Genomic DNA, 15429 nt, shown 5'->3' on the forward strand with positions numbered 1-15429 from the left:
ATGCGATGCATATGTGTTGCATTGATCTATATAAGCAATTGCAATATATAATATGATAAAATGAAGGGAGCCAATAAAAAGTACAACTTGTTCCGCTAGAAATAAGCCCTCATACAACATTACAGGCTTTAGAAGGTGAGGATAAAAACCTTAGTGGAAAATAGAAAATGTACCTTGTCGTGAAGGGGTTAAAAAGGCAACGCTATACAGGAAAACATAAAAAGCTGCCTTAACCGAAGCCGGACTTTCATCCGCACAAAAGATCCAGCCTTTGTATTAGCTTTCTGGACAATGCAGGACTTTGAGAGGAATACAGCTTGTAAGGATCTGCAGGAAACACAGAATCACCTCTTGGAAAGGTGATGGAGATCAGTGACCCCCTGGTATTTATGCCGGGCTGTATCTAATGAACATTAATAGACTGCGAATTAACTGCAACAAAAATAATCATTTTGCAGAGGCTTGAAATTTCTTGTCTGGGTTTTATTTTCTTGAATGTCACACAGTCTGGGGCAGAGGCGCCACATCTCTATGACTTGAATTTTAACAAGATTTGTAGTGTTAAAATAAGAGTGCCACCAAAAGATCAAAAACACAAACACATCCTAAGTATTCATAAAGCTGCAATATAAACCTGGCAACTAAGGGCCCATTATCGGCCAAAAAGGCCATATCGCCCTGGTAAGCCAGTGATTGGCTGTCTGGGGTTGGGGGTTTCCATCTGTCATAAAAAGTTTACTGCACATCTCCCTGCGTAATTGGGGATGTGTGGCTGACAAATGATTAAAACTAAGAGCAACATAAACAATCTAGCAAACGCTTAGTGAGCAAGCCATGTAATACACTTAGTAAACAAGTGCCGATCTACGAGATCATCGCTGGTTTGCTCAAGAGCAAGGGGCATGTTGTCCAATTTTACTCCTCTTTAGGCTTCTATGACACAAATATTCCTTAAAGGCAAACTAATAGCAGGTTAGAAGACTCTATATTTCCATACTGAACAGGGAGCGAAGAATAAAGGTAATTTTCATACCTTCATCCTCAGTGCAGTTTTCTCTAAATCTTTACCCTAAAGAGAATGTACCATTAGTACATTCGCTTTAAGTTTTACATTAAGCCACGTCATAGAGGGACGGGGGTTTCCTCTGACTGGGGGCAGGCCGGCCCGTCTCCAGTGCTTCACCCCCAGCTGGTGCCTAGGAATAGAACAGCGCCGTACTTGGGAACCAGGCCGCGGTTCAAAAAAAGTACCACTACACGAGTTTCCCTGTCGTTCTATACATGGGTAATACTTAAAGCGAATGTATTGATGGTACATTAGCCTTATCCATTATGTAAGTTAGGTGGTTGTGCATATTGGGGGTGGCACTAAAGTCCATCTGTCCTTCCTCATAAATCTAAATTTCGCACTCATCACTGCAGAACCACGAGGAGTGGGTTGGTCATCTTTATATATTTCATTAAAACAGTATCAGACAATAGTCTCCTTGACCAAAGCAGATTGATTGATCACTGAATATTACTATCATCCAATACTCCACACTCTGATCACTTCTCTTTAGACAACTTTCCTGTTTGTGTGTTAGTGCTGGAATTAGTTTTTTTTTTTTAACTTGTTTTATTAAAAATCATAAGGCATCTTAGTAATAAACAGGAGCATACATCAGTATGTGATACAGCTTGTACAAAGACATTGTACAACACAGGGTATTCCGCAGGTGATAAAGAACATCCCAGACATGCTTTTAAGATGCCGAATAACCCATACAGCAACATTGCCTTACAGAGGTATGTTAAAACAAAATAAAGAAAGCAAAAAAAAAAAAAAAGGGGGAAGTCCATCCATACAGTAATCCCTGCACACAAGCCTGCCGACCCTAAGAGTAGACAATAAGTACAATAATACTGTACATACACCAAGGTAAAAACATATACAAAACCTGGTCAAAGGAATAAAAGGAAAGACACACTACAAGGCAGAAGAAGACAAGGAGTCTCTCAACCACACTAATCTATTAGTAGAGTTGTTGGTCTCAGAATGTCGACACCATTGTCCGCACACTTTAGTAAACTTAGTCGGACAGCCTCTATGCGTGAATACTAGATTCTTATAAAATATTGCAGTGTTAACCAAAGACTTCAACTCCTGCATAGTTGGGGGTCTGGGGTCCATCCAACAGATGGCTATGGCCTTCCTAGCTAGGAACAAGACTTCCCATGAACAGATAAGCTGGTTGTGTGTCCATGTCTCCTCAACAAGGATCCCCAGCAGACATCCCCTTAGGGCCCTATTCCACTGGACGATTATCGTTTGCATAATCGTTAACGATTAACGATCTCAAACGACCGCTATTGCGAAAGACCTGAAAACGTTCACTCATTTCCATGGAACGATAATCGTTACTTATGATCGTAATTGCGATCGTTTTTCTTTGCTATTTATTCGCTATTGCGTTCGTATCTATTGCAAACGACCGAACGATGTCTTATTCAATGCGAACGATTTGCGAACGAGCAACGATAAAAATAGGTCCAGGTGTTATAAAGCGATCAACGATTTCTCGTTCGGTCGTTAATCGTTAACTGCATTTCAACCGAACGATTATCGTTTAGATTCGAACGATTTAACGATAATCTGAACGATAATCGTCCGGTGGAATAGGGCCCTTAGGTTCCCTTGAAAGCAGATGCTGTAATATCTATTAAGCAAGTCTACCAATATGAGCTAATGTATGGGCAGTCCAGTTTTGCTTTTCTATATGTAAATCCCTTTTCATTTAGCCAATTTCTTCTACTTCTGTCACAGTGACTCCCGTTACCATCCATTAGATTTTTTTCAAATTTTTTATAAGCATTTTCTACTTTCAAGGCATGTTGCTTTATATTTTGACGCTTTGGCATCTTCCTCGGTCTACCTGTATGTTTTCCTTTTAGAACCTTCCCATGTTCTTTATAGCTGCATTAAATGTTACACACAACTGACCGGGAACAACAATCATCTTCTGCCACACTGTTGGATTTCCATCTTCAATTTGTTTTACAATTCTTTCCATTAATTAAAATGGCTCCAATCTTATTGCCATATTTTCGTTTAATAAATCTAGTCCTCAGTTCTGTAAAACTGTGTAACTTTCTTTTTTGTTGTTGTTTTAGAAATGCAAATTACAAGGTGATCCCATAATTTTTTTTTCTACTGGAAAAATATCAATTAAAATAATTTCCTTTGATTTCTTTACTAGTTCAGCATTCAGGCTCTGTGAAACCTCAAAGAGTCAGATGTGGGATATTTGTATATGTCAATATGTCCACTATCAAATTGGGGTTTTCATATAAGACTTTTTTTTTTAGGATTTATAGTTACCCGTAGGTAACTCTTGCAAAGTTTGCTGCATCCTTTAGATCTTCAAAGTTCATAGTAATATAGTATAGTAACTTGCCCAGATTTATCAGATCAGAAAAATCTTGTTGACGAATTGTATGTCACAAGAAGATATTAATGATCTTCTATTACTCTTCACTATACTGTCATAAAATTTAAAGTAGAGAAAGCAAATGGTTTCTATCTCCATCTTCAAGTGACTGATGGATGTTCTAAAGAGGGGAAACTTTTCATGTTTGCGTTTTGACACTCAGAAAGCTCGAGGCAAAGTAAAGTTTTAATGTATTTGTGCTGTGTTTTTATTTTGGTAGCAATGCAATAAAAATGGTAATAAAGTAATGTTAAAAACATTCTAATTCTTTTAATGATTGAGTTTTTTGATCACCATTTACACAGCCGTAAGAAAAAAGAACATGTCTGTACTTTCCGAGATGTGGAGGGGCAGGTCTAAGTCCTGTTTATCTTGTGTTGGCGAAACTAAGCTCATAAGTCATGTCTGCACCATGTCTATGATATTGTGGTGACACTGGGAAGCTCTTGGACATTGTATGTGTGCGGACAAGATGATCGGGACTTAAGGCCCTATTACACAAAGCGAAGATCTGCCCGTCCACGTGTTGGGGGGGGAAGAGAACTAAAAAATTTAAGTGACGGGGAACAAAAGCCTTTATTAAGTCTTCTGCTTCCTGGAAAAACCATTTAAGTCACCTTAGCATTTCAGTTCTCTTGTTCAATATTTCATTTGGATTACAGTTCCTTAAAATGGGGGGGGGGGGGGGGGGGGGGGGGGGACATAAAAAAAAGGGCACCAGAAAGATGAGGTAGGTGGCTGCAGGGAGGTATTAGCAAGTTCCTTTGTAAGAACCTACTGATAGTTTCCCCTATTTGAGAACACTTTTCATGGCAAATAGTCTGCTGGCACAATTTAATGGGGCACTCGCTGGCAATATCTACTGGGTTATGCCATTGACACTGTTAAAAGGATTATTCTAAGATATGAAGTTAACTATGCAAGGGCCGGGCTAACTAGCTGATCACTGAAGGTCAAACCTAAGAGATTTCCACGAGAATGGTGGAGGCCCCTTGTCCCTCCAAAAGAGCAGCAGTGTGCATGTGGTGTCCTACCACGGGTGTTACTACTGGTTGCACCCTTCGAAAAAGCCTGTACTTACTGTGTAAAGGTGGTGATAAAAGTAGTGATAAAGTTTCACCACTAAATGTTGCTGTATTAGATATGTGTATTTAGATGCTGCACAGCTGAAGTATGTAAAGGGTTATTGTTTGTTTGCGTGCCACATGGATCTGCGATCCTATGGAAATTTGTTCTTATTCTCTCCTATCATCTCTCTCTTTACTTCTTTTATTTGCACTTTTCACCCACTCACAGTACACTTTAGATACACTGAGGAAGCCTAGGAACTCTATCTCACAGTGTGGTTGTCAGCAGGGAACCCTCAGCATTCCGCTCATCCCAGGTAACAAGGTCTGGGCCTTGTGTCACCCTCTAGGACGGTTCAGCCATATCTAGTGGGCATTAGGAGGTGTGAAGACTAACAAATCAATACACAGCCACAAGTATTCTCTTCTTCTTCTAAGTATTCTTTTACCTCATCCTCCAACATCCCAGCAGAGCACAATACTACTTGGGTTGGGACTCTCATGACATCCTCCTCTCTGCTACTCTGGTTCTCGTATGTCTAGTGAAAAAAATAAAATAAAAAACAGGGTACTTCTTACTCAGCGCTGCCCAAGGAAGACATCCAAGAGTTGCCAGATAGAAGAAAGATGCAATTTATTCATAAAAAGCACAGAAATTGACGCATTTCGGGAACAAGCAGGTCCTCTTTCTCAAAATAAGGTGCATAGCAATAACAATAAAAGAGCAGGTATAAATACACATAAAAAGGGCGACAGTCCCGCCCCCTAATTAGCATATTGATCTATAAAACATGATAGAATATAACAGTACTGATAATAATAAATGTAAATGAAAGAATGTTCATCTGATTCAAATGAGAATTTGCATTTAGAAAGTCTATTGACAATGTAAACAAAAGTGACAGCTGCAAGGAGGAATCCCCATCATGCTGTGGCGTAGTACAGCCAGTGTTAGCATTCCTCCTTGCAGCTGTCACTTTTGTTTACATTGTCCATAGACTTTCTAAACGCAAATTCTCATTTGAATCAGATGAACATTCTTTCATTTACATTTATTATTATCAGTCCTGTTATATTCTATGTGTTTTTTATATTCTATCATGTTTTATAGATCAATATGCTAATTAGGGGGCGGGACTGGCGCCCTATTTATGTGTATTTATACCTGCTCTTTTATTGTCATTGCTATGCACCTTATTTTGAGAAAGGGGACCTGCTTGTTCCCGAAACGCGTCAATTTGTGCTTTTTATGAATAAATTGCATCTTTCTTCTATCTGGCAACTCTTGGATGTCTTCCTTGGGCAGCGCTGAGTAAGAAGTACCCTGTTTTTTATTTTATTTTTTATACTAGTCTTCCACGGGACCTGTAGCTGGGAGCATCCCGTTTGTGGTACAATCAGCTTTAGCAGCCCTCCAGCATCCTAGCCACTGGAAACCTCCTGCCACTCCACAGACCACCGTCGTACTGGTACCCCCACCAACAGTGAGGGGTTATATGCATAAAGCCCAAGGGGCAAAAAGGTGAGCAGCCTATTATTCTTCAATAATGGTCCCTTGTTTGATAGTATTACACGAGGCGCCGGGCCCTCTTTTTTCTTCTTTTTTCTTGTATGTCTAAACACACTACTCAGTCGGCACAACTGTACTCCTCCCTCTATTCCTGTCACAGATCTGATCATTGTGCTATCAAGTTTTTTATCAAGTGCATTATCAAGGGAACTGTCAAGTGTAACTTATTTTGTCCAAGTAAAGCTGTATAACTTGCTGCACACAAGTACCTTTCAAGTAAAACCAAGTTTATTTATGATAAAGAGACTCTGTGATTCTTCACCTCACACCGACACAGTATTCACCACAACTTCTGGACATTTCCCCTTTCTGTCGGTGGCGGTTCCGATAGTCCGGGAGGGTCACTACACCACTCTGGCAATCCGTTATTGAACTAACCAAAAGGGACCCAGTAGCAGCCCGGAAGGACACTGACCACAGGGGAAAAGGGTACAACCGGCCTTCTAAAATAAAAGCAGGTGTTCCAGCACACCTGTGTGCCTATCCGGCACTGGCGTCACGAGGTAACATCTTAAGGTCCGGCTGTCCCTCAGCCAACCACTACCGGAGTGGAGTCACACTTCACCACCTAGCAAGTGACCAGCCAAACCTCCAACACAACATTACCGGGGGCTAACACCACATGCATACTTGCCGTTCACTTTCTGTAAGATTGTTAGTGTTAATTAGAAGTTGGATGTCGCCCTAGGGCCATGATAGCGTAGCCATGTTCACTGATATGCGGCCACATGCCGTTAAGGACTTCAGCACAGCCCCAGGGGTCCCACAATTACAGTAGCCAGGGTCTAGCAGTGCTCCCAGGCCTGGCATGCCCCGCTGCACCTCCCATCCAATGTGTGCTTCATGTAAATCCAGCACTCTCTTGTGATTTTATGCCACAGTGCCACACTCCTGACCAACTGAGGGTGACTGAGGGTGTATGCTGGTAAAGAAATGGAGGGGCAAAGCTAATAAAATAATGGGATGCATCAAAAGAGGTATAGATGCTAAGGATGAGAACATAGTTTTGCCTCTTTATAAATCACTGGTCAAACCACACATGGAATATTGTGTACAGTTTTGGGCACCGGTATATAAGGACACAGCTGAACTGGAGCGGGTGCAGAGGAGGGAAACAAAGGTCATTAGGGGATGGGTGGGTTACAGGACCAAGACAGGTTAGCAAGCTTCGGGTTTTTTACGCTAGAAAAAAAGACGATCTGATCACAAATATATGAGTGGACAGTACAGAGATCTTTGTAGTGGTCTTTTTACTCCTAGGACTGTAACCATGACAAGGGGGCATCCTCTATGTCTAAAGGAAAGAAGGTTTCATCATCAGCATAGACGCGGGTTCTTTACTGTACGAGCGGTAAGACTGTGGAACTCTCTGCCACATGAAGTTGTCATGGCCGATTCATTAAATAAGTTCACGGGAGGCCTGGAAGGCCTGGAAGTTATGGGCATTAGATTTCCGTTGATACATTGTTTATTCTGATTGTCATTGGAGTCGGGAAGGAATATTCTCCCTGTGATGGGGCAGTTGTTATTTGCCTCATAGGGCGTTTTGCCTTCCCCTGGATTAACACAGTAGGGTTTCCCTAGGTTGAACCTGATAAACTCTTGTCTTCTTTCAACCCTATTTACTATGTTGCTATGTTATTTAAAGTATAAATAGTGCAAATTTATGTTGTTGTTTTTTTGTCGAAGTGACACTACACGAGTTATGCTTGTTTTTTTTGCGGAATTTTGACACACCAAGCTGAAAAGGTTGCCCAACACTAGGCAATAAGATGGTTACAGCTTAGGGCTGTATCCATGTTTTCCTGGCAGCCCAAGGGCACAATCCAACCTCTTTAGATGCTGGGAATCAAATGCGGAGTGTTTGGGTTCAGAAAAGTTGCTGAACCTGGACAGTTTCCTCAAGTCTGCTCAACGCTACAGTTAAATCTTGGGATACCCCACTTAATATAAGAACTAGGCTGCTTTTGTAGAGGCATGGCCACTAGTTATGGATGGGGTTAATGCCTACTCCACATCTTCTAGACTTCCTGGAAGTAATTAGCAGGCAAAAGCGATTTAACCTTTAACTACGTTAATGACAGTAAAACTTTTTCAAGTTAACTTATAGCAGAAAAAGTTCAGAACACATCCACTATTTTTTAATTCTCCTCAGTTTTACATGACTGGGGCAGAAAAATCCACGTACAGAAGCATTAAAAACTGCAAGAATTACATGAATTTAAAACATTATTATTAGAGTAAAATATATAGTCTGAAGAAAGCTTTTCAGCCTCAATAAAAAGGCAGTAAATTCTTCAGTGCAGCTCCGCACCACATCTTCTAAGAGATTCAAGGGAGCAAAACTCATTCCCGTCTACTGCTGTGAATAATATAGTATACAGACACAATTTACAGGAACAAACTAACAACCATGATAAAAACTTCGAGTGCTGTATAATGCATTAGCCATTTACGATTTTACATTAAACCCCCCCCCCCCCCCTTTAAACAAAGGCAACCCAACTTCTTCATTTATAATCCCCTTAGAATTTGAATTATGCAAACATGAAAATCCAGCGTAGACAAAGATGTAAATACCCTTGGGGGCAAAACATTTCATCTTCATGCTGTCGGTAGAAGGTAAGGTTAGCTCATGAATAAGTGATCAGGTCTCAGGTAATCAGAAGCAGTGATTGTATCACCACACTTTAATGCTCTGTACTGTGATTTCTGTACACAAGAACTACTGTGCACAGATGGAAACTGTCTCCCGGGGACTCGGATTTACATATTCCGATGTTGCCACCTACTTGGGCTCGTGTCATCACAGGTTGATTGGAGTTTATTTATTATGTTTGCCTTCGGGTCTGCAGGTTTTCGACTCTTATCTACTATTTAGGGCTGTGGAATAGGAAAACAGGGGCTTAGCCCTTGCATTACTACATATTTACATCTAAGGGTACTATTACACAAAGCGATTTTTCAACAATCAAAGATTAACGATAAACGATCTGTAACAACCTGAAATAGTTTGCCCAATTACACGGAACGATGATTGTTACTTATGATCGTTCTTGCGGTCGTCTTGTCGTCGCTATTGAGTTCGTTGCTTCTGCAAACAAGCGAACGACATCTTATTCCATGCGATTTATTCCAAAAATTGGTCCAAATTCTATCAAACGACTAACGATTACGTGTTGGTTGTTTAATTGTTGTCTGCTATTACACTATTATTAAAGGGAATCTGTCGGCACCTATTCTTGTTCTGAGGTGCTGACAGTGTGATGAAGGTCTGTGTGTTCTAGTGCCGTGCCATACCTTTATTTTTCAGATCGGTGCTGTACTTGCTGTAGTTTCTCTTCACAACTGTCAAAGAGGGGGAGTGGTGATGTCTTGGTGCCGCACGTCTGCCCATCTCACCACTACCTCCTCCCAGCTTGTATTGAATATTCATGGCGCCTGCCACCGGCCTCCTGGCGACGTCATCTGTATCTTCCTGGTTCTGTGTGCTGCGCGCGTGCTCCCACGGTATGATTCGCGCATGCGCCATAGTGCATTGGATCGGCGCAGGCGCACTGAGGGCCAAAGCCTATGCCCTCAATGGCTTCGCTCAGTGCCGCTCTGCATGCGTGAATCACACCGTGGGAGCACATGCGCAGTATACAGAACCAGGAAGCTACAGAGGACGTCACCAGGAGGCCGGGGGACGGGCACCATGAATATTCAATACAAGCTTGGAGGAGTTAGTGGTGAGGCGGGCCAAAGTGCGACACGAAGACATCACCACTCCCCCTCTTTGACAACTGTGAAGAAAAACTACAGCAAGTACAGCACCGATCTGAAAAATAAAGGTATGACACGGCACTAGAACACACAGACCTTCATCACACTGTCAGCACCTCAGAACAAGAATAGGTGCTGACAGATTCCCTTTAAACTTTTTGAATGATAATCATTCCCAGTAATAAGGCCCTAACATCTTGCCAGTTTTTGTGCAGTATCTTAGTCAAATCTAAAGTCCCTATTACACGGGGCTCCTCGTTCCCCGCTCGCTGTTGACGCTACTACACACGTCGGCAACGACCGGGTAAGAGCCGTGGGAGCTGCCCAGGTGATCGCTTGATCGTCCGGGCAGCACACAGAAGATAGCAGCAGTCTGATGCAGCCACTCTTGTTCCATGGAGTGACGGCAACAGATTGTTGCTATCTTAGTCGTTTGTCTTTCAACATGTTGAAAGACAACGATCAGCCAACATTGTGCATGTCGGCTGATCGTTATCTTGTATTACACCAGGCGATTATCGTCCATAACGGCCGATATTGGCTGATAATCATTTCGTGTGATACGGCCTTAAGGCAGGGTTCACACCAAAATTCTGCCATCCGATGCATGTGGCACCCTGTCAAAATTAGGTGTTGACTAGAGTGAGCTTCGAGCAAGCCCTAGGCTGTATCCATTTTTCCAGGACTCCCTAGGGCTGCATCCAACTTCAACCTTTACCCCTAATCAAATGCCGCACGCTCAGGTTCAGACCAGAGTGTGCTTGAAGTTCGCTCAACTTTAGTGCTGACATATCTGTGCACGGACCCCTGCATGGCCTGAACATAGCTAGTTAGTGGCACTCTTTCAGCTGACAGTTCTATCTCCCATCTTCCCCATACACATAAACATTCAACACTGCCAAATATCCTTGTGTTCTCTATGGGGGGGGGGGGGGGAGGGATAAAAGCTGCATCCAGACAGCTTTGGCGGTGGCTTACCTTTCCAAGAAAGGAGGGGTCAGACAGAGAAATTTCATCATGCCCAACCCCTATCTACACACCATCATCTGTACAATTTTGGTAACCCCCATACACTTCATATAAAAGGCCAAGTCCACCACAAGCAGCGAGTTTGGCTGACTTGACTATAAAGTGTATGGGGATCTTTTGTTGCACCTATATTAACCAATAGGACCCGTGGGTAAGTTTTCTAAGGTTGCTTCTGTACTTTTCTTGTATGCTTTCCTGGTTTTCGAGACTCGCCTGGAAACCACTACAGAGAATGACTCAATGTAAAGTGTAAGGGTGCACCACCGCCTTTTCCAGGAACTTTCACATAGAGATATCATAGTTTCACTCTGGGGTGTAACAATGAGAAGTAACCTATGTACACTGGGAGAAAAAGTGAAAGTGTAAGGAGCCAAGAACAAAGTCTTTGCCCGGGGACAAGCGCCCAGCATATGACAAATACTTTCAGTTTCTGGATTAGAGTATAGGGGAAATCTGTACGGTAACGTTCACAGTTACTGCACGTGCAGATTTAGGAGCACAATACAAATCATTGGACTACAGAAACCCACAGATCATACTCAGGAGGCCATTGTACTGGAAACAGAGACACAATAAATATAACAGAGGAACACTGGACTGTCAATAGGATTTTTTTTTTTACACACAGGAAATTAAAGTAAAAATAAATGAAACAGGAAAGAATGAAAGCTGATAGATTTTATATTGGAGGTGATATACACAAAGTTAATCAGCAGATTTACTCACCTTAGCTGCATTTAATTACAATTTATTGAGTTCTGTAAGAATATGAACGACGCATAATAATAGATGGCCAAACGGCATTGAGGAATTGTATATAGTTATGTCATGGGTGTAAGTATATACAGTATATCAATATACAGTATGTGGGTGGGGAGGAAGGACCCACAGGCTCTCTCTAGGAGTCCTGGTTCCATGTAAACAGCTTTTAGCATGTAAGCACTGAATGAAATCATAGAAAAAAAATATACATCATTAAGCCTATATAGAAGGGACCTTAGAGAGATGTCAAAATTATTCATTTTTGATATTCCCAGAATTAGTGTCGCAGGAGACGAATTCTGGTTTTACCATAATATAAAATATGTAAAACAAATGGGTGAAGTGAAAATTCAAGATTGATATCGAAGATGTAGATTGATCTGTGTCAGCAACAGATAGCATTAGAATGCTAGAGGCAAACCTTGCATCCATTGAGCCCGGTATACAGTCACACTCTCCTGCTGACTGATATGTCCCCATGGGTCTTAAAGGGACAGTCACCTCTAAACCACCACCCAAACTCAAGTTATTAGTAGATAGATTAAAGGGATTGGCCAGTTTATAGCCCAATTGTTTAGGGCACAGTATTAGTAAGTGTAATCACAGCAGCTCCTTGTGTACCCTAGAGCTAAAATCATCCTCCACTCTTCCAGGCTGTGCTGCCCTGCTCTGTGGCGAGTCTGTCCACAAGATGGCCGACATGGAGGAGCATGTGACCATGTTCCGCCCCCAGTGTCCAGCACTGAGCCTGTACATGCCTATGGTGGACACTGGGGGGGGGGCAGGGCATGGTCACATGCTCTCCATGTCGAACATCTTATGGACAGACTCACCACACAGCAGAGCAGCATAGTCTGGACGAGGGGAGTCAAGAGTTTATTTCTATGAGGTACACAGGGAGCTGCTGTCAGTATATACAGTGAGTACACTTACTAATACTGTACAATGAACAATTTTACTATAAAGGGCCAATCTCTTTAAATCGTGCTGATTCTGATTCTCCAATTTTTATCTATGTCCTTGCATTTCTTTGCTATAGGCTCAAAAACAAAGGAGTCTAAGTAGTCCTTTTCATTATATTCTTGAGCTAGGTAGTCCTCTCTATGCAGCAACATGCCCAGTTAGTAGGCTTACACCAGGGAAATACAAAGGAGTAGAAAACTACAAATTACAGGTTTTTTATCCTATTTACAGATTACTTCAGTTAAGTGGTGGAGGCGGGTAGAATGGAGGTGACAAAGTCCCTTTAAATTCCTATTTACACACATTAGGGACGTTTTTAGTGCCAACGTTTGTATTTCATCGCCAGCATGGTGCAGTTTTCAATAGTGGCATTTCTATGGACATTTGCCAACAAGCTAGCTTTTTGGAAGGACGTGGGTTAATGGGAGTACTTTAGCAAAAATCTTTTTTCTCAAAATCGACTGGTTTCTGAAAGTTAGATAGATTTGTAATTTACATCTATTTAAAAAGTTTTCTAGTACTTATCAGCCGCTGTATATCCTGCAGGAAGTGCGGAGTTCTTTTCAGTCTGACACAGTGCTCTCTGCTGCCACCTCTGCCCGAGACAGGAACTGTGCAGAGCAGGAGAGGTTTTCTATGGGGATTTGCTGCTGCTGTTTCTGACATGGACAGAGGTGGCAGCAGAGAGCACTGTATCAGACTGAAAAGGAAACAACACTTCCTGCAGGACATACAGCGGCTGATAAGTAAAAGAAGACGAGATTTTTAATAGAAGCAAATTACAAATCTATATAACTTTCTGAAACCAGTTTATTTGAAAGAAAAATATTTTTTCTAGATAACCCCCTTTAAGCCCACAGCACACAACCTTGGCACATATTATATCCAAGGAATTAGTCTGTATACTTACAATTTTGAGAAGCAGTAGGTTATCCCTTAAGGATCCGACCATGCCGATAAAGGACACCACGAACATCAATATACCAAGAAGGAGCAAGATGATTGCTGGAGCCAGAAATATCCCTTCCAAAGTCTGATGTTTCCGTCGTTCGCTCTCCGCATATATTCCGATGCTCAAGATCAAGAGGCCTATGAGCTAGAAGAGAACATGGAACCCATTTAGATTCTGCTTGATTGATAGTAACACATAGAGATCAAGTAATCATCAACGTAGCTACAGTATCTTCTCATGATGCATGAAGGAACTTCGGAAACTATGACCCATGAGAAAATGTTTAGCTATTCATCAGATACCTGAATCACCACAGAGCTCTACCCATGTCGAGATCCATGACAGAAGATGTCATTTACCTGCCCATAGTAGACGGTCAGTGTGCTACATGCCTTTCCTTCTCTAATCCTCATTCAGGAATACAAGGCATACAATGACTATTTACATCTGCCATCGTCTTAGAGGAAATGCACATTATGGGAACAAGAGAAACTATGAGAATGCACTGTTTTCCTATTATTGTTTATTCTGTCCTCCTATTATGTGATTAGATATCTTTAAGTTCCACCTTAAAAAGGTTAACGTAACACAGTTCTAACAGTCTCCATGATAAAGAATGAGACAAGTCACTACTCCTTGTGTTCAGGAAGGTCAATGCACTATTGACACTCTACACAACAAATCTTCCCCGAGAATAGAGATAAGGTATGGTCCCATAAGGCGTAGTCACCATGACCATATAGCTTAGATAGCTGTTCTTGTTACACAGTTCCTCCACACGCACAAATGCTTGACTCTATATAGGTAGAGAACAAGCTACTGCCAGACACCTCTGCTAGAAACTTCTCTCCTGTGAGAACAAGTCATGTCTAAAGCGCCTATTACACTGGGCGATATAAAGCATACAAGCGCTATTACACGCTATTAGGCTATGTTCACACTACGTATATTTCAGTCAGTATTGTGGTCCTCATATTGCAACCAAAACCAGGAGTGGATTAAAAACACAGAAAGGCTCTGTTCACACAATGATGAAATTGAGTGGATGGCCGCCATTTAATGGCAAATATTTGCTGTTATTTTAGAACAACGGCTGTTATATTGAAATAATGGCCGTTATTTACTGTTATATGGCGGCCATCCACTCAATTTCAACATTGTGTGAACAGAGCCTTTCTGTGTATTTAATCCACTCCTGGTTTTGGTTGCAATATGAGGACCACAATACTAACTGAAATATACGTAGTGTGAACCCAGCCAAAGGCTATGTTCACACTACGTAAGTCTCCGGTTGTAGCGCGTTTCGTGAATAAGCGTCCGGAGACTTACGTAGTTTGCGTACAATGGAAAGTATACGATGTACGGCGGCACAGTTCACACTACGTAAGAACTTACGCCCGGATCGTACGCGGCGCCGTAAAAAATGAACCAGATCATTGTTTGAGGACGAAAATGTTGTAACTTACGCCCGTAGCGTAACATGCGGTCCCGTACATAGTGGTGATTTCTTCATTTTTAAAGCTTTTTGTGCTGATCCAAAAGGTTCTGTGGGGTGTCCGGGGCTAGGCGAAGATTTCCAAGTAAAGGACCGCTGTCAGATCGCTACATAGGGCGCTCGGGAAGCACAAGTAGACTGCGGGCGTAAGTTCGCGCTCCGTACGTAGCCGGACGCAAGTAGCGTAAATCCCCGGCCGCAGTTCAACGCGTATATGTCCGGCCGCGAAAATATGCGGCCGGACATATACGCAGTGTGAACATAGCCTTAGGCTGCGTTCACACTACGTATATTTTAGTCAGTATATGTATATTTCAGTCAGTATTGCAACCAAAACCAGGAGTGGATTAAAAACA

At 42.0% G+C, this 15429-nt stretch overlaps 1 protein-coding gene across 3 annotated transcripts in view; it reads right to left on the minus strand.

Annotated features, from left to right (window-relative positions):
• The window catches only part of LOC138765681 (tetraspanin-15-like), a 113209-nt gene that overhangs the window by 56826 nt on the left and 40954 nt on the right, over window positions 1-15429 (minus strand). For all 3 annotated transcript variants that reach the window (XM_069942666.1, XM_069942676.1, XM_069942656.1), the window contains exon 2: window positions 13537-13722. In XM_069942666.1, the coding sequence (XP_069798767.1) occupies window positions 13537-13722 (186 nt within the window). The remainder of the gene's footprint in view (window positions 1-13536; window positions 13723-15429) is intronic.

This window comes from Dendropsophus ebraccatus, chromosome 1 (genome assembly GCF_027789765.1).
Source record: "Dendropsophus ebraccatus isolate aDenEbr1 chromosome 1, aDenEbr1.pat, whole genome shotgun sequence".
Classification (NCBI taxonomy): Eukaryota; Metazoa; Chordata; class Amphibia; order Anura; family Hylidae; genus Dendropsophus; species Dendropsophus ebraccatus.